This window comes from Centroberyx gerrardi, chromosome 22 (assembly GCF_048128805.1).
Source record: "Centroberyx gerrardi isolate f3 chromosome 22, fCenGer3.hap1.cur.20231027, whole genome shotgun sequence".
In the NCBI taxonomy this organism is placed as follows: Eukaryota; Metazoa; Chordata; class Actinopteri; order Beryciformes; family Berycidae; genus Centroberyx; species Centroberyx gerrardi.
The window spans coordinates 590,654-615,746 of NC_136018.1; the positions used below are offsets into that span (position 1 = coordinate 590,654).

Here is a 25,093-nt window from a genome sequence, read left to right on the forward strand (position 1 = left end):
TTCAAATGAATAAAGATGAACTTTGGTGATGATATTCTCCATAGTTTTAAAGATACAGGGGTCCAAATCGGCTCCAAAATGGCCTCCATCTATGGAGGGAAAACTTTGATGTGAGTGAGTTGGAGGCAGTAAAGGAATTAAAGATCTGATTTTTATTGTGATAATTGCACAGAACGTACAGAGCACATAATCACCAAGGTATTGATTGAACTATGGATAACCAATGTTTTAAAAATATTTTCTTTTGTGTATCTTCAGGGATAAAAAGTCACATGTGGGCATATTAGTACACTGTTGTATCTTTCACAATTTAAGCATGATGGTATGTAGTTAATGTGTACAACATTTTATCATCCTTATGAAGTTCCTTCATGGTAAAAAATAATTGTTCTATCATAATTCCAGTTTTAATGCATATTTTGATGTAATATTCACTTCGGACACCAGAAGCGTTGCAGTTTATAACTGTTTCTACAGACTTAAAGTTCTGCATGGTGCAAAAACAGTTTTTGTTTAATGAAATTGCTCAACTATTTGGATTTTTTCACAATTATATTCTTCAGCAGCCTGTATTACTGAGCCCAGGTGAGGCAGAGTTACCTGGATTATACGATTCACAGAAAGATATTCAGAGAATAGAGTTTATTTTCAGCCCGACAGCAGGGGCTCTATGGATGACACTGTCGGTCGGTCGCTCTGTTCATCACTTCTGCTCACGTGGTGAAAGTGTGCCGCAGGGAGTCAGACTGAAGACTCTCAATCAGGAGACTAGAGTTCGATTCCCGGCAGGAACGCTTCCACGAAGTTCAATGTCGCGGCTGTTAGACTCTTAGTCTTGTTTTCTTAAAATTGGTCTTGCTGGGAGTCGACCGCCGAATTTGGGTCACTAGGACAGTTTTTTATAGTGCATTATGTATTTCACTTTTTGGTGTGTTATTTCTATAATGTGTTCACTGAGTGACTGTTAAAGATGAACTCAGTTAAAATGAACAAACAAAACTGAACAAAAAATCAATGAAAAAGTTATATGTGTTCCTTTGTCAGACCGGGTCTTTATATATTAAAGTCCTACCAGTTGTTTGTCGTTCCGTCTGTCTGTCTGTCTGTCTGTCTCTCTGTCTGTCTGTCTGTCCGTCTGTCCGTCTGTCCGTCTGTCTCTCTGTCTGTCTGCCTGTCTGTCTCTCTGTCCGTCTGTCCGTCTGCCCGTCTGCCTGTCTGTCTGTCTGTCTGTCTGTCTGTCTCTCTGTCTCTCTGTCTGCCTGTCTGTCTGTCTGTCTGTCTGTCTGTTAGCAGGATAACTCCAAAAGTTATCAACGGATTAACATGAAACTTTGTGGAAACTTTGTTCATGGGGCGAGGAAGAACTGATGAACCTTTCACACTGATTGGCCAAAGGGGGGCGTGGCAGTGGGCGTGGCTTCTCATAAAAACACATAACTTCTGAACGGATTCACGTAACACCATCAGACTTTGTGGCCAATCAGCAGACAGAAGAAGAAGCAAACCCTCCATTATTGGACCAATCAAACAACATCTGGGCACTGGAGAGCTCATTTCCTGTTTAGACATAAAACTTGGTCCAATGACAGAAGAGCAGCTCTAAACAGATATAGTGCTGATTGGTTGCTGTGATAATCGGCTAATATGCTGAAAAGTGTTCATCTCTTAATATGAAACAAGTTGGTAATGTGGAATGGAAGCAATTATTACCTTTGTTGAAAATCCGACATGTGGAACTGGCAAATATTGACAACTGCAGAGTGTTAGTGGAGGTGTGAGCTCTACTGAGTGCCATCTAGTTTCTAAAAGTCATTTCAATGCTGACTGAGAACAGTGACCCCTGCTGCCTAAAGGCAATATTTCATCAGAATATACATTAAAACAGAGCTTGTAACTGAGATGGTTATTTCATCATGAGGGAGTTTCATAAGGATAAGTCAAATTTCTGCACATTACATGCATACAAATATCTGTAAAAGTTCTGAGGCTGAACAAATATGCACATATGTGATTTTCCACCAATGAAGATTTACCAGAAAACATGTTTTTAATGGGTTCAATACATAAATAGCTTGATTTTTAGTAATCCATAGGTTCTTGGTGGCTACACCAGCAATCCAACTCAAATTCTGCTTTTTGTTACAATTATTTCCAGAGAAACTGCCATCTGAAAATATGGTCCCAATAAAAATTGGCCATTCTGGACCTTAACTAAACCTTTATTTATTTTAAACCACTTGGCATTCAGGGCCCAAACCCAGATGTATTCATATGGTTGTTAAAGAATGTGTTCAAGGAAAATCGACTAATTCTGAGACATGAAGGTTTGACAGCCTGTCTGATTTCAGATGGGCTACACATTTAAAACCTGAACTGATATAATTGGATTATGAAACCGGATTGTTGCAAGCATTCAGGAATATTTTATTTTATAGCTACATGTTTTATTCTTTATTCAGATTGTGGTCCTGCAGGTTGTCAGAGAGCAGCTGTGCTTCTCTGGTCTCAGCTCTGAAGTCCAACCCCTCCCATCTGAGAGAGCTGGACCTGAGTGGCAACGAGCTGCAGGATTCAGGAGTGAAGCTGCTGTCTGCTGGACTGGAGAGTCCACACTGTAGACTGGAGACTCTCAGGTCAGATTGCAGCATTTCATGATTTTTCAGTTCTGTGATATAAATGTTATATGAATAATATGAATATTGTGGTGACATTTAATTTGAAGACATTTGTAAACTGACATTATGCTGATCCACACTGACTAGCTTAATGGTAAAGCCCATTGACTATGACATAGTGCATGTTGAGCTTTAAAACCTTTAAAACCTTAATATTATGAAGAAAAACCTCCACTCACTAATTCACTCTTCAGTCTCTACTTGTTTATTCAAGTAGCAGCATGTTGTCATTAATATTAGTGAGTGCTGGTTTTTCCTTGTTATGTCTTTTTGAACCTGGCAGCCTGTTGGGTTCAGGTGTTTTGAGTTGAGAGCGCCGTATTAGAAAATTGTGTATTTAAAACCTCCACAGCTCTGATTGGGTTATAAGACATTGGATGGTTTCAAGCAGGTTTTCTTTCCAGGAATATTTTATTGTATAGCTACATGTTTTATTCTTTATTCAGATTGAGTGGCTGCAGGTTGTCAGAGAGCAGCTGTGCTTCTCTGGCCTCAGCTCTGAGGTCCAACCCCTCCCATCTGAGAGAGCTGGACCTGAGTGACAACGAGCTGCAGGATTCAGGAGTGAAGTTGCTGTCTGCTGGACTGGAGAGTCCACACTGTAGACTGGAGACTCTGGGGTCAGACAGCATATTTTACATATTTTTCAGTTCTGTGTTGAAGTAAATGTTATATCAATAATATGAATATCATGGTGACATTTAATTTGAAGACATCTGCATGCTGACATTATGCTGATCCACACTGACTAGCTTATTGGTAAAGCCCATTGATAAGATAAGATAAGATAGCACTTTATTGATCCCCTTGGGGAAATTCAGGACCTTGGCATAGTGCATGTTGAGCTTTAAAACCTTGAAAACCTTAATATTATGAAGAAAAACCTCCACTCACTAATTCACTCTTCAGTCTCTACTTATTTATTCAAGCAGCAGCATGTTGTCATTAATATTAGTGAGTGCTGGTTTTTCTTTGTTATTTCTTTTTGAATCTGGCAGCCTGTTGGGTTCAGGTGTTTTGAGTTGAGCGCACCATTTTAGAAAATTTTATATTTAAAACCTTGATTGGGTTATGAGACATTGGATGGTTTCAAGCAGGTTTTCTATCCAGCAATATTTTATTTTATAGCTACATGTTTTATTCTTTATTCAGATTGAGTGACTGCAGCTTGTCAGAGAGCAGCTGTGCTTCTCTGGTCTCAGCTCTGAAGTCCAACCCCTCCCATCTGAGAGAGCTGGACCTGAGTGACAACAAGCTGCAGGATTCAGGAGTGAAGCTGCTGTCTGCTGGACTGGAGAGTCCACACTGTAGACTGGAGACTCTGAGGTCAGACAGAATATTTCAGTTCTGTGTGGATGTGAATATTATATTAATCCAGATTTATTCATATGGTTGGTTAAAGAATGTGTTCAAGGAAAATGGACCAATTGTGAGACATAAAGAGGTTTGACAGCCTGTCTGATTTCAGATGGAATGACTCTATGAGGCCGATATTATGTTGATCCACACTAACAAAATGTCCATAGACCAGGACATAACAATGTTGAGCTACACATTTAAAACCTGAACTGATATAATTGAATTATGAAACTGGATTGTTGCAAGCATTCAGGAATATTTTATTTTATAGCTACATGTTTTATTCTTTATTCAGATTGAGGTCCTGCAGCTTGTCAGAGAGCAGCTGTGCTTCTCTGGCCTCAGCTCTGAAGTCCAACCCCTCCCATCTGAGAGAGCTGGACCTGAGGAACAACAAGCTGCAGGATTCAGGAGTGAAGCTGCTGTCTGCTGGACTGGAGAGTCCACATTGTAGACTGGAGACTCTGAGGTCAGTAGAGGGTTGGAGTCAGTCCATGTTGACAAGGTTAATTGGTCGGTCTGTTAGTGGCAGCATTGTGCTAAACACAGTTAGTTAGAAGTCTATCTGACCCTAGACAGAGACACACAGTGGCAGAATATCTGACCACTGTGACCAACATCAAACTGAGGAAATCCCAAACGAGGTGCAGGCTCTGTGCTCACAAGCTGGCTGTAGAAACAGGTTAACACAGGCAGACCTGGCAACCCAGGGAGAGCAGGTTGTGTTTATTCTGCTGTCAGGGAGAGACAGAGACAGAAAGTCACTTCCTGTTACACTGTGACAGATACAAAGATGTGAGACAGACTTATTCTGAGAGGATAGGTAGAATTTACCCAGAGTTCAACCTGCCTGATCCTCTCAAACTGCCCTGCTGTGTGGGGAGAAAAGTCAGTGTGCAGCATTAGCTGCTAAATTTGTTGATTGTTGTCACACTTTAAGAGAAGAGGGACACACAGTTGAATGACAAATATGAAGAATAAAATATGAATGTATGTGAAAAGTTCTGTTTTTAATTGGCTATTATCATATTTTGCTGGTTTATGTTTAACACAGAAACAGTGATAGTCAGTAGACAGTGGAGGCACAGCAACACACACACACACACACACACACACACACACACACACACACACACACACATACAAATACATGGGAGGGGATGGGATTCTTTTTCTGAAATGTTGGTTAATTGATGATTCATTTCTTGTTACATGCTTTGGCAGTATTGTTTGTTTGTGAACTGTCATGCCAATAAAGCACCTTGAATTGAATTGAATTGAATTGAATTGTATCAAACCAAAGATCCAGCATTTCCTGGTTAATCCCCAACCTTATCAATGGCTGCTCTTCTCAGTGAAGGTGTCGGCCAATCAGATCAGCCAGAAGCATGTGTTGAGTCGACCTGCAGATGACTGTTGTTGTTGTGTTCGTCCCTACAGGCTGAAATAAACCTGGATTACAGCCGACAGCCTGACAACATGTGAGCATTGACACAGCATGAACACACTATCTCTTGCTCACTCACTGTTTTATACACACACACACACACACACACACACACACACACACACAGCTTAATCTATGTTCCTTATCTAAGTCTTCCTTCTATTCTTTATACTGGATGTTCTGCATCACTCAGCAAACAGAAACCTCAATCTGTCTGAGGGAACAGAAAGGTGACGGTGGTGAGAGAGGAGCAGTCAGATCCGGATCACCCAGAGAGATTTAACCAGCAGCTTCAGGGTGTAGAGAGGGTCTGACTGGACGATGTTACTGGGAGGAGGACAGGACATAGGACATAGCAATGACTTACAGAGGAATCAGAAGAGGATGGGGTCTTGAATCCCAGTTTGGATATAACGACCAGTCCTGGACTCTGGAGTGCTCTGATAACAGCTATACTGCCAGACACAATGGGAAGTCCACCATCATCCCTGTCTGTTCCTCTGGATCTAACAGAGCAGCAGTGTATCTGGACTGGTCTGCTGGGACTCTGTCCTTCTACAGAGTCTCTTCTGACAAACTGACTCTCCCATTAGCAGGTGGTGCAGATTACATTACATTACATACATGTTTTTGACTATGGTGATGTCCTGTATATGCATGCCTCGCCTACTACCTTGAAGCCTCTTGATGCGGTATTTCGTAGTGCTCTGCGTTTTATTACTGGTGATGGGTTTCTCACTCATCACTGTATCTTATATGAAAAAGTGGGTTGGCCCTCCCTTACCATTCGAAGAGAGCAACATTGTCTTTTGTTTGTTTACAAAGCTTTGTCTGGCAAGCTTCCACTGTATTTGTCTTTGCTCTTGAGTTTCAGGGCTACAGGGTATCATACTCGCTTGCAGACACACATTAGATTAGACACATCACGTATGAACAGTGAGGCAGGAAAGACCGTTTTCATTTTTTACGCTCCTGATAGATGGAATAGGCTGCAGGACTCTCTTAAACTGGACCGATTTGTCTCTATGGAGAAGTTCAGGGCGCTTTTAGAGGATGCATTATGTGGGGATTGCACGTGTTTCTCATAGTCTTGTTGTTTATCTGAACCTGTGATTTTCATGTGATTTTATATTGTTTTATATGTTTGTTTTTTTTTGTACTGCATTGCTGCATTTTTTCATACTGCTTTGTAATGTGTTTTTATATCTTGTACTGTAATCAGGGCATCCTTGAAAAAGAGAGCTTGCTCTCAATGGCCCTCCCTGAATAAATAAAGGTTTACATACATACATACATACATTGGTGCCAGTGTTAGCTTGTTGTTAGCAAAATCATTGTTTGAACTCAAAAACGGTTACAGAATGCAATGCACCCAGTGGCATTAGAGAGACAAACATATCTAGGTAAAAATGGTTCAGTTTCATGATTGGATGTTTCGATGATATGTATGTGTATGTGTGTGTGTGTGTGTGTGTGTGTGTGTGTGTATATGTGTATATATATATTAAAGGGATATTCAATCAAAATACTTGACAATTTGAAATAGCGGTTGCGCCACAGTGTGGCAAAAAGTCTGGGCAATGCAGCACTATAACCATTAATTAAAGAAAGATGTATTATGTTTTTCTTCATTAGGGGGATATTCACTAATGAAGATAAGTGAAGTGTCTGCAGGTTGTAGAAATATCTCATGTTGTTTGGTTCTGAGACCACAGCTAAACCTTGTCTTACATTTTGTCCAGTTGTATTCAGGAACTGCAGTTAGTACTTCATAGACTTGATGTTCTAGGTGACATTATGTACAAGTTCTTCAGATGTTATAAAGATTTGCTTCACACAGCACATGATGTGTCCCTTTGTTCTGAAAATCAGATTTTCTACCTGACAGCTGCAGGCTTGGTGGGAACAGGCTTTCCAAACAGTGCAGCTTACAAAATTACACTGTTGTTATTCAAACCAAATTGAAATTCATTTCAGATTCCAGAAGCTCCAAATAAAGATGAGAGGAAGAGGAACAGCGGCTCAACTGACCCCGAAGTCAGCCAATCATGTTTGTGCCTTTTTGTTTCAAGTTTCAACTTTCCAGCCAATCAAAACGGGCATAAATAGAAACTGTAATGATAAGATTAAGAATTGGGTATAGCAAATAAGCCTATACATTTAAACAATGGAATAATTACTATAGCCTGCCATTTTACAGCCTGTTTTATGCTATCAACAGTAATAATGAAACTCTCCCTCTGCACTTCACTGATGTGTGTGCCGGGTTTTTATCTTGTTGGACCACATGGTATTTTAGAACAGTCATAACTGGTAAGTTTCTGAACTGATATTGTGTCTGCAGTTGAATAACAGATGAAACTGCAGCCAGCAGAGCCAATACTCTACGAACCAGTAATCCCTTAAAATAACCTTACATTTTCATTCATTTACATTAATTCACCCGTTAATTCATGGAAAATCCCCTTAAAATTAATTAAGGGAGTTATTAATGGAGGAGATCTCATCAAAACCTCCTTAAACTCCCCTTAATCTTGACTCCTTACTTTCTAATTTAATGTAAAATTCAGGGAGACAGGAACTTTCCATTAATAACTCATTAATAACCTGTAAGCCTGCACAAAAGGCATAAAAAATCACTTAATTTCTAGTGTCTCTGTGAATCAACACATGAATAAATCCCTTATAAACCCATGATACTAACCTTACTTTATTACAGCTGTTATTTTTAATGGATAATTAATGTTTATGTAATGATAAATTAAGGACATTTCTGGGATAGAATTAAGGGCTTTGGTTTCGTAATGATATTAACAGTAAATCTGATGAAGGCAGAGGAACTCGCGCATTTCTGTTTCTCTGAGTTCTGGCTCGTTGCAGCGGGGACTCGAACCGGCGACCTCCAGCTTACTGTCCTCCAGTGTAAACTCACAGGAAGAAGGACTCACGTGTCTTCCTTCTGTCCAGCAGAGACGGTTTGTCCTCTGCAGCGTCAGCAGGGGGCGCGAGCGGACAGGAAGGCCTTGACATTGAAAACGAAAACGTCAAGGCGGAAAACACAACTTCATTAAAAGTTATTGATGTTTTTCCAAGCAAGTCCAAATTAACATCAATAATTAAATGTATTGGTCTATGGAACACAGCAATATGAAAGATAAAAAGCATCATAACTGAGAAACAAAACATGATCCGTGATGAAGGATCTTCAGCTTTGCATAATGTAGAAAGAATGTAATTACATCAAACCACCAGCAGATGGAGATAAAAAGCTCCTTTGAATAAGACAGCGGCTCCTCTAGATCTGCAGATACTAAAATGTAAAAAAAAATAAAATCCTGTAAACCTGTAACGGAGATGCAAAATTAAAGAGCTGACTGGTTTCAAATCACTTCTTTAAGCTTGAAGAATTTCACAATGGTGAGTTTATGTAGATTTGTTTTGGGGAAATAGGGTTTCAGTGTTGTGTCAAAATTTGTATCCCCCCCAAAAATGTGTTTGCCCTGGCAGTGTGATCTCGAAGCATATAGTGTTTTTCAAAACAATCATATCCAGCATTTCATAGGCAGGACAAACCGTGAATGACAGTCCATAAGCAGAGAACCATATCCAAATAATCCAGTACAAATATTGATAAATGCTTTCCTACCTCATTAAGTAAATCAATCAAAAAATCTTTAAATGCACAGAGGAAATGGGAAATAAATCAATAAAATAATGGAAATAATAAATTAATTACTAATTATATCTAGAGCACAAAGAAAAGAGGAAATGTGTAAACTTTGGAATTTATTCTTGATTTATTTATAAATGTATTTCCCAATTTAGGCTATTTAGGCTATATATTTTTATTTTTTTTATTTTAATTTAATTATTTTCTCTTTAGTAAAGTCCAGTTTATTCTTTATTCAGTATATTACTCTCACCCTTCATGTCTCAAAGGACTTTACAGTGAGCGAGCCTACCTACATCTAACTAATCAATAATCGATCACAGAACAAAATTATTAGTCTGAAATCAGTCTGAAACAAAATAAAACACAAGGAAACAAAACGAAGCACAGGACATATTGTGCATTTATGAACAAAACTTAAGAAGGGAAAGCTTTTGGATACAGACTCTGGAAACAGTACACCCTAGTGGCATGAATGAAGAATGCAGTTTGACAGATTTCCTATAATGAAAATAGAATCTATCTATCTATCTATCTATCTATCTATCTATCTATCTATCTATCTATCTATCTATCTATCTATCTATCTACCTATCTATCTATCTATCTATCTATCTTTCTTTAACTATTATAATAAATATGGCTGTTATACATATGTACAGTTCTTATAAGTGTATATATGTATAAGAGACATATTTATTATAATAGTTAAACATAATCAACTTCATGAGCCTTTACTGTCTTACCACTGTTTATTTCCTTCTGTACTTAGATTCATTGTGTTCTGATTTGTGATTTGTTCTCTAAATTATTATTTTATTGACTATTTTCATTTCTTTTGCTCCAACCTCACCAGATCAAATTCCTCCACAAAGTAAGAGTGTAGAATGTGTTTTGCACCATATTCACTGCAGCAACTGTAGCAAAAATGTGAGCGTATGAGTTTCTTAATTTGTGATTTGTAGAATAGGATTTGTGCACCTGCAATGAAGAATTTGAGAAGGTGTAACTGTTGTGTTTGTGGGAGAGAAAACAATTCTACAAGTTTGCAACTCCTAAAGCATTTTTCTCTGTGACTTCAAATTTACTGATACACATGTGTGACTATTTTCTACAAATTCCACTGTCACAGGTGCTCAGTTGTTTTGCTCCAATAATACCTTCATAGGTTCCTCCATGTGTCAACATGGCATGTGAGATTGTCTACTGTGGAAGTTTTATATTATCTGTAGAATATCAGCAAATTGATTCCTAAAGAAGCTGCAGCAGCTGAATGCTCTGAACTGTGTGAAAGACACAAATCATTTCCCCAGTGTGATCTCCAAAAGTTGGTTTCCTGATTAGTGGGATGGCTTTCTTGAAAAAGACAAAAGTCAGTTTTGTGTTGTTTTTTTTTTTTTTTTACAAATAAAAACAAAGCCTTACATTTCATCTTATTTTTTAAGTTCCCTGGCAGTAATGGAAATTAAAGACAAAGACACAGTAAACAGTAATGCTTAACAAAATGAAGAACACTGACAACAAGGAACAGGATAAAAACCTGTTATCAATGAAGAGATCTGTAACACTAAGAAAGTTAACAAACATAACAAAAGTTATCTTTTAGTGTCAGTCATAACTAAATCAAAGTGAGGAAACTAGATCAAAAACAGATATAAATGTTTCAAAGGCACAAGTCCTCAACTAAAAACTGAGCTGAAAGTCTCCAAACCAACTGAGCTGCAAGTGTAAACCTGACAAGAATAAAGCTCTTCTGCCATCTAGTGGAGAAACTCTGCTGCTGCAGCCTGTTTCCTGACCCACTGACCAGTTTCACTGTTTTCACTCAGTGTTTTGAACCAAATATTAGTCTTCAAAACTCTTTGGAAGTCTAAATATGGCTCAGTAATAACTTATGGTTTACACTGGGGTCCATTTTTTTCTGCCCAAAGCAACATTAAGCTAATTTTATTCATGTATTATTATTATTATTTTTTTTTTCACCTTCAATCAAGTATAACTGAAATATTTTGGGAAAGTATACTGATGAATGAGATCCATTAAAGGCTGACTTCAACAGAAGCAAAATATGAAGAAAATAAATAAATAAAAAAGACTGAGCTGAGACAAATCTGCTATAGGTAATGTGGGGAGAAAGAACAAAGATTAAATAAATAAGTAAATGAATAAATAAATACACACTTAAACCAAGGAGAATGATTAAATAAAAAAGAGAAATAAAATAAAAAGTAAGCTATTCACCTGATTAACCTCCAGTGTAATTTAGTAATACAGCAGTTTATTCTGCCTGCAGCTTCATCTCAGTGAGTCTTTCACCTCTTTCTTCTCTTCCTTTCCTTCCAGCTCACAGTCTGTTCTGTTCCTTCCTTCCTTCTGAAAGTCTTGTATCGTAACTGGAATCATAATTCAGAGGCCGATGCAAATATTGAAGGGAGTTTACTGAACATAAGGTGACAGTAACAGTCTTCTGCCGCTGGCACCATCTTGGTTCTTTCAGACAACAAATACTTAACATATAGACTTATAGCGCCCTCTACTGGTGTCCTGTCCAAACAGCAGGTAAGTTCAATACTGTGAGAAACATAATAATGCCTTATTAGTGACTAATAATTATTAGTCACTAAACCACAGAAAGATCTTCACAGCTTCTCATCTGCTGTTGTTTCAGCAAAACTGGCTTTTATAACGGATAATTAATAACTGCAGAGCCAGATTCTGATTTTGTTTGTTTTTTCTCGTCTTTCTTTGTAGGCCTATGTATTTGTTGTTGATGTATTAAATAAATAAAATAAAAATAAAATCACAAAAAATACTGCAGAGCCAGTGCATAATAATAACAAATAATATCAAGATACAGCAAAAAAAAAAAAGAAAAGAAATATAAATAAGAATAGAGCAAATGGGGGGATAAGCTGTGACTTATTTGTCTCTATGAAACCAAATATAAAAGCCTAATACAGCTTATCGGTTACTTAAAACAATGCATCCTGCTCTCATCACATCATTGTTAGCACTTAAGTTTTTTTCATATAGCGTGAGGATACATATATCAGTCAAACAGAGGGAGAGTCTACAGGGAGTCTACAGAGGGCAGAAAGTGTCTAAACATGTAGATATAAAAACTCTTCACCTTATCAAATATATTCAGTTCACAGCTGTAGATCACATGTACAGAACATAAAGATTAGGATAAGAACAGAAGCAGCTGTTCTCCTTATCAAAAACTCCAGATGGAGGGACCAGATGGACAAAAATAAAATCACAAAAAATACTGCAGAGCCAGTGTGTGAGTCATAGCCTATTTATTAAAAAATATCACGTATTTCCGTTGATAATTAATGCCCTGCGGACACAATGTAACTTTATTGAATTATTAATCATTCAAATATATTTTTATTAGTTAACTTTTAGTTCTACAATACGGTCTAGGGCAGGTGGTATTTTTTTTTAATTTGTATGAATCTCTTTCACAATATGCAAATGATCCAAAGGTGTGGGAGTGGAGAAAACCCCACCGCTTGTAACGAGCCGGTATTTCACGTTTCTGAATGAGGAAACGGCCTGTCGTGACGTCATCTGCCCCTCGCTTCACGCTGAACCTGCCGGTCAGTTTGCCCCCTCGCCCCTTCGTCCCTGTGGCAGCGCGAGGTGAACTGAACCGTGAAGCACCGACAGGATTTCGTAGCGGGGACTCGAACCGGCGACCTCCAGCTTACTGTCCTCCAGTGTAAACTCACAGGAAGAAGGACTCACGTGTCTTCCTTCTGTCCAGCAGAGACGGTTTGTCCTCTGCAGCGTCAGCAGGGGGCGCGAGCGGACAGGACGGACCAACAGAGAATCTTCTTTTATTTACCGAAGCATTATTTTGGCAAAACCCACAAATCCAAATGTAATAATTCTAAACCCTCATTTATTGCTTTTGAAAATGAAGCCAAGCAATACATAAAAGCAATTTCCTCCAAAAATAAGAAGGCCATTAAGGAATTTGTGCAAATCATTCAATCATTGAGTTTTTCTAAATGTGAATTTAGATTTTGTCCCCTCGCTCCGTGTTTAGTTGATATTTGATTGATTGTTGTTACTTGAATGTCTTTAATACCTTTTGTAGTTGCCGTTAAAATGATGAAAACATTGGAGCATGACCGGGGTTCAGACTCCCTGCTGCCAGCAAGCAGCTGCCATTGTCTCCTTTGGACAGCAAGTAGGCCGATACATATTTAACCACATGACCTCCACATCAGGAGGAGCAAACTGGTGAGTGAAAGTGAAAGTATGAAGCACTTAGTTCAGACTCCATTTTGAGACACAGACACAGAGCAGGAGGAGGAAAACAGAAGGCTGAGGCAGGGTGAGTGTTATTACAACATTATTATTATTTTACTGTAAAAGTCTCTGAGTCAGTTGTCTACTGAACGTGTCTACTGCATTCTACTGGAAAAAACTCAGCCCGGTTTTTTGACACACTGGGAGGTCCGGCCGCCTTTCAGTCATGTAGATGCACTGTCATCAGCTCATTGACTTTATGCAGGCGGCTCGGGATTTACTAATTTGTTCAAAAGAAAAGCAGCAGAATATAAAACTGTTGTTTTGCCAGAGAATTAAATTAAAGGATAAAGTCCATCGAGCTCCCCCTGCTGGTGTAAAAGTGAACATCTTCACCCGGATATAATAATTAGAAAGGTATCTGGGCACTTCTCCCCGAACAGTCTGTACAGTTTGCAGTTTAATCTGGTCCAAACCTGACCAGCTTGTTCTGTGATGTCTGCAACTTGTTTCTGATGGACTTTAGTGTGTCAGACCAAGAACAGCAGCATCATCAAAATGACACTGAGTTAAAGCTCCTGACAGCGTGTTTAATGCCTGAAAGTCTAAAAAAAACTTAGCGATTCTGGCCAAAAATGGAATGGTTAAATTTTTTAAGTATCTTTAAAGCCATGTGTTCTCCAGATAAATGATTATCCAGTATACATCCTATAGGTGATTAACTGTGGATTTCTCTGCTATGGTGACATCACCAACCATGACTCTAAAACCTGTAGACTTCTTTAATTTATATCTGCAACCAAACAGAATATCCTCTGTTTTACCAACAGGAATAGATAGCTTGTTTTCACTTAGACAATTTCATACCCTTGTAAGCTCTAAGTCCAATGTTTTTTATTTTTTTATTTTTATTTTTTGACATTTAAAAAAAAATCTTTTTGTGGACATAAGTAAATGATTGGTGGTATGTAATGTTTCAAAAGCGGTATTACATTTAAAACATGTATTTACTGTTTTGCCAACTAAAACACAGTTTTGTTGTTTGTGTCGGTTATTCTCAAATCTGCACTATTGTTCCTAGAAATGCATCTGAACAACAATCAAGAAAAACTGTAATACTTATATGGAGAGAACAGTAAAGGAAATGGAGAGGGGAGCAAACTGTTGAGTGAAAGTGAAAGTATGAAGCAGTTAGTTCAGACTCCATTTTGAAACAGAGCAGAGCAAGAGGAGGGAAACAGAAGGCGGAGGCAGGGTGAGTGTTATTACAACATTATTATTATTTTACTGTAAAAGTCTCTGAGTCAGTTGTCTCCCTGTGGACTGTAGAGGGAATAAGAGTCAGAATGAACTGAACAGTTTATCACTGATTCATCTGTGGATACAAAGTCCTGATTGGCTGTTTAATACACACTGTTTTAATTAGACATGTTTAAAGAAAACAAGGCGACTCTAACTTACCAAGTGTAGTGCTGGCTGGGTTCCTTATACCATGTGTGTGTGTGTGTGTGTGTGTGTGTGTGTGTCTCCAGTGTTTCTGTTTCACCTCTCAGACTGACTGAAGTCCAGAAGATGAGTGTTTGTGTGGAGGAAGAGGAGGGCAGACCAGAGTCTCCAGCACCCAGCTGTCTGTCTGTGAAGACTGACCGGTCCAAAGACAGACCTCCAGTCTTCAGTAATGAACCTGAACCTTCAGACACAAAGTAAGAGGACTGTTATACTGGAATTAAATGTATTCATGAACCAAAGCTCGTAGTGAGGATATCAAGGAAAGACACTGGTAAGAGAAACATAACTGCTCTGCATTATGTTAGCCAGAAACAAACTATGATTTTATTAATGTAGAGTAGGATAAGGTAAGATTAAATTTAAATGATCTCTGTGGGAAAATTGGGATGTTGCAGCAGCAAATAATATCAAGATACAGCAAAAAAAAGAAAAGAAATATAAATAAGAATAGAGCAAATGGGGGGATAAGCTGTGACTTATTTGTCTCTATGAAACCAAATATAAAAGCCTAATACAGCTTATCGGTTACTTAAAACAATGCATCCTGCTCTCATCACATCATTGTTAGCACTTAAGTTTTTTTCATATAGCGTGAGGATACATATATCAGTCAAACAGAGGGAGAGTCTACAGGGAGTCTACAGAGGGCAGAAAGTGTCTAAACATGTAGATATAAAAACTCTTCACCTTATCAAATATATTCAGTTCACAGCTGTAGATCACATGTACAGAACATAAAGATTAGGATAAGAACAGAAGCAGCTGTTCTCCTTATCAAAAACTCCAGATGGAGGGACCAGATGGACAGAAAAAGTGAAAATGTGCAACGTCACATGCATTGTTGTCTGTCATTACTAGAACTAATGATGATATGTATAAAACATTTCTGTTTCCAGAGGTCAGTACCACAGACAGAGAGCAGAGTCTCCAGCACCCAGCTGTCTGTCTATGAAGAGTGACCGGTCCAAAGATATTCCTCCAGTCTTCAGTAATGAACCTGGACCTTCAGACACAAAGTAAGAGGACTGTTATACTGTCAGCCTTCCTGATGGAATATGATTAAATGTTTGTATAATTAAATGTATTAAAGAACCAAAGCTCGTAGTGAGGATATCAAGGAAAGACACTGGTAAGAGAAACATAACTGCTCTGCATTATGTTAGCCAGAAACAAACTATGATTTTATTAACGTAGAGTAGAAAAAGATAAGATGAAATTTAAATGATGTGTGTGGGAAAATTGGGAATAGAACACTACCAAATTAAATGATTGCACAGTGATGAAATTAAATTATTTACAAATCATTTTGTCATTGCATTTGATCGCCTTGACATTTATTTATCACAAGCCATTTCAACGATTCAGTTTAATGCATTTCCAATCGCCGGCGCTTCTTTTAATTCATTGCTGCTTTCATCACCACGTTTAATTTGATGCTGCTTTCAACGCCACTTTGATTCAATAGCAGTTCCAAGCTGTTTAAGAAAAGTCATGGCAGACCCTGAAAATCGGCCATACTGTAACACTGTGACATTTGTAGAATAAACTGTCTAAGACACAACACACATTTAAAACACACAATAGTCTCAAGTCTTTTTCACATAAAAATGTTTATTTTCCCAGCTTCAGGTGTGACTGAAAAAAAGAAATGTGACAAATTAGCAATTAAATATATAAATAATAAATAAAAAAGCATAGAATAAATATAGTAGCAAAGTACCAAAAAATTGTCGATGTTTCCTGGTCCTGGTTGAATACGTCAGTTTATATATTATAAATATTTCAGTAATGAACCTGGACCTTCAGACACAAGGTTAGAGGACTGTTACACTGGAAGCAGTCTTGGAACCCATCGTCTATCGGTCTGACGACGATTAGACTCTGGGGGCGACGTCCAATATTTCGGGGTTTCCGGTGTAGCCGGCGGACATCCGGGCCAAGACTTCCTCTTCCGTGCGCCGGTCATCGTTTACAGTCCGATTAGCAACTTGAGACCCGAGAATGGAGTTGAGAGACGACGTCTCATATGCAGATATCTGTTTATAGAGATTAGCCGAAATGTCGTCTGGACCTAAAACACCTACAAAAAGTATTGATGTTTGTGTATTGTGTGGAGAAGCGTTCGACTCGTGTAATAAAAGAAACGAGTCAAGTTGCTAATCAGACTGTAAACGATGACCGGCGCACGGAAGAGGAAGTCTTGGCCCGGATGTCCGCGGGCTACACCGGAAACCCCAAAATATTGGCCGTCGCCCCCAGAGTCTAATCGTCATCAGACCCATAGATGATGGGTTCCGAGATTGTACTGGAAACCTACCTGATGGAATATTATTAAATGTTTGTGTAATTAAATGTATTCATGAACCAAAGCTCGTAGTGAGGATATCAAGGAAAGACACTGGTAAGAGAAACATAACTGCTCTGCATTATGTTAGCCAGAAACAAACTATGATTTTATTAACGTAGAGTAGAATAAGATAAGATAGGAAAAGATCAAATTTAAATTATCTCTGTGGGAAAATTGGGATGTTGCAGCAGCAAATAATATAAGGATACAACAAAAAAAGAAAAGAAATATAACTAAGAATAGAAGAAATTAAACATAATGCAACTGACAATATTATCAAACACTGGAGGTGCTGCTTGTCTCGGACCGGATACTGTGCCTGTGGTGTTTGGTGAGGCTCGCGGCTGCAGTTTTCAGCTTGGTTGGTGGCTGCTTGTTTTGCACAGAGGCGGTTCTAGAGTCTGATGGGGCCCCAGGCTGAAAGTCCCATCGCGCTTCTGACCGACTTTCGTTGCCATTATGGTCTCCAGAACACCAATTTCAATTCCTGGAATGAATCTTTTAAATATTCCTTACTTTTTATTTAAATTTTAATATTCTCCCAATTAGTTACAGAAAAATGGCCTTATTTATTTATATTATCCTATCAGATCTTTTTCAAATTAATATTCCATTTGATTAAGATTTAATTAGTTTCAGGGTTGGTTTCACAAACCTAGCTTAAACCATTTATTTACATTATTTATATTAGATTTTAACTGCAGATTAGGATAAGAACAGAAGCAGCTGTTCTCCTTATCAAAAACTCCAGATGGAGGAACCAGATGGACAGAAAAAGTGAAAATGTGCAACATCACATGCGTTGTTGTCTGTCTTTACTAGAACTAATGATGTGAATAAAACTTTTCTGTTTCCAGAGGTCAGTACCAAAGGTATGAGGGGTGGAAGTAACAAAAATAATAAATTAAACAATGAATCATTTAAAAAGCTATCAAATTAAATGGTGGGTTGAATCAAATAAAATGCAGTTAAATATTGAAGTGTTAAAACACTACCAAATTAAATGATTGCACAGTGATGAAATTTAATTGTTTACAAATCAATTTGTCTTTGCATTTGATCGCCTTGACATTTATTTATTCACAAGTCATTTCAACAATTCAATTTAATGCGTTTCCAATCGCCACCGCTTCTTTTAATTTGATGCTGCTTTTAACACCACTTTCATTCAATAGCACTTCCATCATGTGTCAATCAAATTGTCTCGTCCCGCCCACCAGTGTAATGTACACACTATGATCTATGCACTCAACGATCAACTGCACTTGACAGGTTTAGGTTTGTGTCATCTAGTTAGCAACAAAGATGCTACATGCCTTACTGATACTTTCCATCAATCCCATACTCTCTGCTAGCAACAAAAGATAGTTAAAACCTTTTTTAGTTGTTTTAGTTATACACTTTTCTAATCAGTCATAATGAATTCTCTTCCTCACCACAGAGAGAGGACGAGGAGTCATGGTGTTGTGAAGGAGCAGCTGTCCTGCTGTGCATTGTGTCAGGAGGTCCTGAGGGATCCAGTCTCTACCAGCTGTGGACACTGGTTCTGCAGACAGTGCATCACCTCATACTGGGACCAGTCTGGTTCATCAGGAGACTCCGCCTGTCCCCAGTGTGGAGAAAGATCCAGAACAAGACCTGGACTGCAGACACCCAGTCAAACCAGCATCGCACAAAGTAAGACTGGGGGTCTGTCTGCTGTTGTCATCATTTCTAAAACCAGGACTTCTTGTGTTGCTACAGCCACATTGTTCTTTCTCATGCAACATGGACATTTAATATTTTACTACATTTCAGAAAATCTAAAAGCTTTGCAAGTTATGGGATGTTTTGTATTTTTTCTTGTCATATTTATTGTTTTTATGTTGGTACTGAAAATGAACACCAGATAGTATATTTGATTAACCCTTATTTATTCCTTCTTCTCTTCCAGCGGACGACGGTCTGCAGGAGGTTTTAGACGAGCATAAGATCAGTCTGAGGAGGAAATGTGAATTTGTGACAGAAGGAACTGCTGAAGCAGGAACTGGAACCCCCCTCAACAGGATCTACACTGAGCTCTACATCACAGAGGGACAGAGTAAAGAGGTTAATACCCAACATGAGGTGTGGCAGCTGGAGACAGCATCCAAGATGAAGACCCTCCATGCGCCAATCAAGTGCCACGACATCTTTAAACCCTTACCTGGCCAAGAGACACACATCAGAGTAGTTCTGACGAATGGCGTTGCTGGCATTGGAAAAACCTTCTCAGTGCAGAAGTTCACTCTGGACTGGGCAGAGGGCTTGGAAAATCAAGATGTCAGTCTTGTGATTCTGCTTTCGTTCCGGGAGCTGAACTTGATCAAAGATGAGCAGTACAGTCTTCTCATGCTGCTCCATGTTTTCCATCCAACATTACAGACGGTCACAGCAGAGAAGCTCTCTGTCTGTAAAGTTGTGTTCATCTTTGACGGCCTGGATGAAAGCAGACTTTTATTGGATTTCCAGAACAATGAGGTTGTGTCTGATGTCACACAGACATCATCAGTAGACGTGCTGTTGACAAACCTCATCGAGGGGAATCTGCTTCCCTCGGCTCTCCTCTGGATAACTTCCCGACCTGCAGCAGCCAATCAGATCCCTCCTACATGTGTTGCCAGGGTAACAGAAGTACGAGGGTTCACTGACCCCCAGAAGGAGGAGTACTTCAGGAGGAGATCCAGTGATGAGGAGCTGTCCAGCAGAATCATCTCACACATCAAGGCATCCAGGAGCCTCCACATCATGTGCCACATCCCGGTCTTCTGTTGGATCACTGCTACAGTTCTGGAGCACATGTTGACTACAGACCAGAGAGGAGAGCTGCCCAAGACCCTGACTGAGATGTACTCAGACTTCCTGCTGGTTCAGACAGAGAGGAAGAAGCAGAAGTATGATGAGAAACATGAGATGAGTCAACAGGAGCTGATGGAGACTGATAGGGAAGTTCTTCTGAAGCTGGGGAGGCTGGCGTTTGAACATCTGAAGAAAGGCAACCTCATGTTCTACCAAGAAGACCTGGAGGAGTGTGGTCTTGATGTCAGAGAGGCCTTGGTGTTCTCAGGAGTGTGCACAGAGATCTTCAAAAGAGAGCGTGTGCTCTTCCAGAGAACGGTCTACTGCTTTGTTCATCTGAGCATTCAGGAGTTTCTCGCTGCAGTCTACATGTTCCACTGTTACACAAACAGGGATAAGAAGGTACTGGAGACATTCCTGGGAAAAGACTGGGGTACATATGATGACAGTGACCCATCCCTGGATATCTTCCTGGACAGAGCCATGTTTAAAGCCTTGAGGAGTAAAAATGGCCACCTGGACCTCTTTGTCCGCTTCCTTCATGGCCTCTCACTCGAGTCCAACCAGAGTGTCCTAGGAGGCCTGCTGGGTCAGACAGATAGCAGTCCAGAAAGCATCCAGAGAGCCATCAGCAACCTGAAGAAGATGAACACCTATGACACCTCTCCTGATAGAAGCATCAACATCTTCCACTGTTTGATGGAGATGAACGACCAGTCAGTACATCAGGAGATCCAAGAGTTCCTGAAGTCAGAGAACAGATCAGAGAAGGAACTCTCTGAGATCCACTGCTCAGCTCTGGCCTACATGCTGCAGATGTCAGAGGAGGTTCTGGATGTGTTGGACCTGGAGGCCTACAACACATCAGTGGAGGGACGATGGAGACTGATCCCAGCTTTGAGGAACTGCAGGAAGGCTCGGTTAGTCTTGGTGTCCCGTTTCACGTACTTGGCTTAAACAATCCAGGATAATTGGACGCGTGCCGTGTCGAATTATCTCATCAGTTGAGCTCAGGCTTTGACCGTTTCACGAACGTAGATTAGGATTTGATTAGTTAATCCTGCATCCCTAATATTTGGACTCTTGTGCTTTCTGATAATGTCACCATACTAGAATATTAAATGGTATATTATTTGTAATGACTTCCAAGGGCATCCGGCAGTGGCAAGAAAGGCACCTGCCAACAGGTGAAAATCAAATATAAAAATATATTGCAAACAGATAGCCTCTTTACTGTAATTCTACACTTTCAACCAGGTAATGTCCAAGTAAGTGGACATTTTTCTTTGCATCAGAATTGTTTCTGTTGCTCTGAATATTGCCTGAAGGTTATGAGACACTGTACATTTATGCTGTGGATATAAAAAGCGATGAAGCGAAGCCCAATACACAGTGTCTGTATGAACTCCACCACTGTTAAGGCTGTTAAGACTGTTAAGGCTGAGTTTGGGATTGTGGAGTTCGTGATGTGCCGTCCTATAAATTGCTGCAGGTAAATAATTCCCTCATGACTAAATTGATAGCGCTCATAGAGATAATTATCAGTGTGCTAAAGGTCCATCTGTAAAGCTGATAGCTCCAAGAACCTCTCTTATAAACAGGGCATTCATTTCTGCTGTTGGGTGTGTGCAATTTCACCAGGTGGCTTATATATGTTCATACTATCCAGCTAACTTAAGCTTAAACCTGAGTTTTTGCAGGTTTGGGCTTAAGGCTCTGTGCCGGGTAACACATCTGGCTAAATTGTGAACTCACTTTGTGAAACGGAAAATCCTGGGTTTATGCTCAATTGTTAAATCAGTTAGCCACGTACGTGAACCAGGGCCCTGATCACACTCACTCTACTACTCACTCTTTTACTACTCACACTGCACACTCTATTCCTACTACTCTCCTACTCAACACTCACTCTATCAGATTGTAATGTCTTTTCAGAGTTTTATTTCTAGGTATCTTCCAATTAAGGGGTGAAGGGGGGTTAATACAGCTCAGGAGCTTCAGGCTGTGGTTAAAATGTTTAAAATTAAATGTGGTTAAAAAGACTGTTGTTGTTATTATTAATAATATTATTATCATTAATATTAATATTATTATTATTATCATCATAGGTATATTCATTCAGCATAAATAAGTTATTGGTATGCTTGTTCTCAGCTCTGTTTCGATAATAACTGATTTTACATTAAATCTGTAATCACAGACTCTTTGGCTGTAAACTCTCAGAGACTCACTATAAAGTCCTGGTCTCAGCTCTGAAGTCCAACCCCTCCCATCTGAGAGAGCTGGACCTGAGTGACAACGAGCTGCAGGATTCAGGAGTGAAGCTGCTGTGTGCTGGACTGGAGAGTCCACACTGCAGACTGGAGACTCTGAGGTCAGACAGCATTTTTTCAGTTCTTTGTTCATATGGATGTTATATGAATATTGTGGTGACATTTAATTTAAAGAATGCAGGAGCTGGAGATGCAGGGTAGATCTGACTTGAGGAGGATATCCCCAAAGCTCCTCCTCGTTTGAACACAACAGGGGATTCCTGAAATACATGGGCAATGTTTTTTTTATCAGATTGAAGGATAGACTAATATTTTTTAAGAACTCCTTTGAATTTTTCTGAAAACTCTGTATATTTTAAAAATGGCTTAAGTTTTTAACAGCCAATTTGTGTAGAGTTTTTTATGCCCACAACAGCTGTTGTCATTTGCACTAATTTCACATGTCTGTTAATCCTCATTTTTTGTAACACTGATGAAGGCACGGTGTGCGAAAACTTTGGTCATCATGTCACAACTTTATTAAAATATGTGAGCATAATAGAGTGTGCAACTTCTCCATTTTTTCATCTGACATTTAATTTGAAGACATCATAAGGCTGAAATTATGCTGATCCAAACTGACAAGGCTATAATGGTAAAACAAGCCTTTCCACATGTTTAATAGTAAAGCCCATTGACTGGCATAACGATGTTGAGCTACATATCACTGTTGTCATGTGAAAACCTTGTAACTCCAGTGTTGCTGATTGTCATGTTTAACTTGCTCCTCTATGGGTTGAGACAAACTCTACCAGCCTTGGGCTGATGATCGCCTTTCAAAACCCACTGGATAAAACCAAAGATGCATGGTGGTCAAACTAAAAACAAGGCTGTTTTTCTATAGTGAAAAGTTCACATTTTGGAGATACAAGGTTTTCACTGGACAGTGATGATATGTAAAACTTTAACAAATCTGATTGGATTAAGGCTTCAAGCAGGTTTTCAGTCGAGGCAGAATGTATTTTTAGCAACATGCTTTAATCTCCATTCTGCAGATGAGGATTAGGATGAGTTCTTAGAATAAAGTCAGAATTCTGAGATTGATCTCAGAAATCTTTTTTTCACATGTGACCCTAATCCTCTTCTGTACTATTCAGACTGAGGTGCTGCAGCTTGTCAGAGAGCAGCTGTGCTTCTCTGGTCTCAGCTCTGAAGTCCAACCCCTCTCATCTGAGAGAGCTGAACCTGAGTGACAACGACCTGCAGGATTCAGGAGTGAAGCTGCTGTCTGATCTTCTGGAAAGTCCACACTGTAGACTGGAGACTCTGAGGTCAGACAGAATATATAATTATGAACTAATATGAATTTTATATGAATATTGTAGTGAAACTTAATTTGAGGACGTCTGTATAGAGTCGTTCCATCTGAAATCAGGGTTAGGTCTCAAATTGTCTTCATATTGTTTTCACACAATCCTTGTGTATTCAAATGAATAAAGATGAACTTTGGTGATGATATTCTCCATAGTTTTAAAGATACAGGGGTCCAAATCGGCTCCAAAATGGCCTCCATCTATGGAGGGAAAACTTTGATGTGAGTGAGTTGGAGGCAGTAAAGGAATTAAAGATCTGATTTTTATTGTGATAATTGCACAGAACGTACAGAGCACATAATCACCAAGGTATTGATTGAACTATGGATAACCAATGTTTTAAAAATATTTTCTTTTGTGTATCTTCAGGGATAAAAAGTCACATGTGGGCATATTAGTACACTGTTGTATCTTTCACAATTTAAGCATGATGGTATGCAGTTAATGTGTACAACATTTTATCATCCTTATGAAGTTCCTTCATGGTAAAAAATAATTGTTCTATCATAATTCCAGTTTTAATGCATATTTTGATGTAATATTCACTTCGGACACCAGAAGCGTTGCAGTTTATAACTGTTTCTACAGACTTAAAGTTCTGCATGGTGCAAAAACAGTTTTTGTTTAATGAAATTGCTCAACTATTTGGATTTTTTCACAATTATATTCTTCAGCAGCCTGTATTACTGAGCCCAGGTGAGGCAGAGTTACCTGGATTATACGATTCACAGAAAGATATTCAGAGAATAGAGTTTATTTTCAGCCCGACAGCAGGGGCTCTATGGATGACACTGTCGGTCGGTCGCTCTGTTCATCACTTCTGGTCACGTGGTGAAAGTGTGCCGCAGGGAGTCAGACTGAAGACTCTCAATCAGGAGACTAGAGTTCGATTCCCGGCAGGAACGCTTCCACGAAGTTCAATGTTGCGGCTGTTAGACTCTTAGTCTTGTTTTCTTAAAATTGGTCTTGCTGGGAGTCGACCGCCAAATTTGGGTCACTAGGACAGTTTTTTATAGTGCATTATGTATTTCACTTTTTGGTGTGTTATTTCTATAATGTGTTCACTGAGTGACTGTTAAAGATGAACTCAGTTAAAATGAACAAACAAAACTGAACAAAAAATCAATGAAAAAGTTGTATGTGTTCCTTTGTCAGACCGGGTCTTTATATATTAAAGTCCTACCAGTTGTTTGTCGTTCCGTCTGTCTGTCTGTCTGTCTGTCTGTCTGTCTGCCTGTCTGTCTCTCTGTCTGTCCGTCTGTCCGTCTGTCCGTCTGTCTCTCTGTCTGTCTGCCTGTCTGTCTGTCTCTCTGTCTCTCTGCCTGTCTGTCTGTCTGTCTGTCCGTCTGCCTGTCTGCCTGTCTGTCTGTCTGTCTGTCTC

The 25,093-nt window shown here is 39.2% G+C and overlaps 1 protein-coding gene across 1 annotated transcript in view; it reads left to right on the forward strand.

Moving 5' to 3' along the window:
• Window positions 1–25,093, forward strand: part of LOC139933327 (uncharacterized) — a 39,563-nt gene that overhangs the window by 8,821 nt on the left and 5,649 nt on the right. Inside the window, exons 8-17 of the mRNA XM_078291363.1 lie at window positions 2,460–2,633; window positions 3,122–3,295; window positions 3,828–4,001; window positions 4,330–4,503; window positions 14,968–15,117; window positions 15,820–15,939; window positions 18,712–18,947; window positions 19,204–21,031; window positions 22,288–22,461; window positions 23,497–23,670. Of these exons, the coding sequence (XP_078147489.1) occupies window positions 2,460–2,633; window positions 3,122–3,295; window positions 3,828–4,001; window positions 4,330–4,503; window positions 14,968–15,117; window positions 15,820–15,939; window positions 18,712–18,947; window positions 19,204–21,031; window positions 22,288–22,461; window positions 23,497–23,670 (3,378 nt within the window). The remainder of the gene's footprint in view (window positions 1–2,459; window positions 2,634–3,121; window positions 3,296–3,827; window positions 4,002–4,329; window positions 4,504–14,967; window positions 15,118–15,819; window positions 15,940–18,711; window positions 18,948–19,203; window positions 21,032–22,287; window positions 22,462–23,496; window positions 23,671–25,093) is intronic.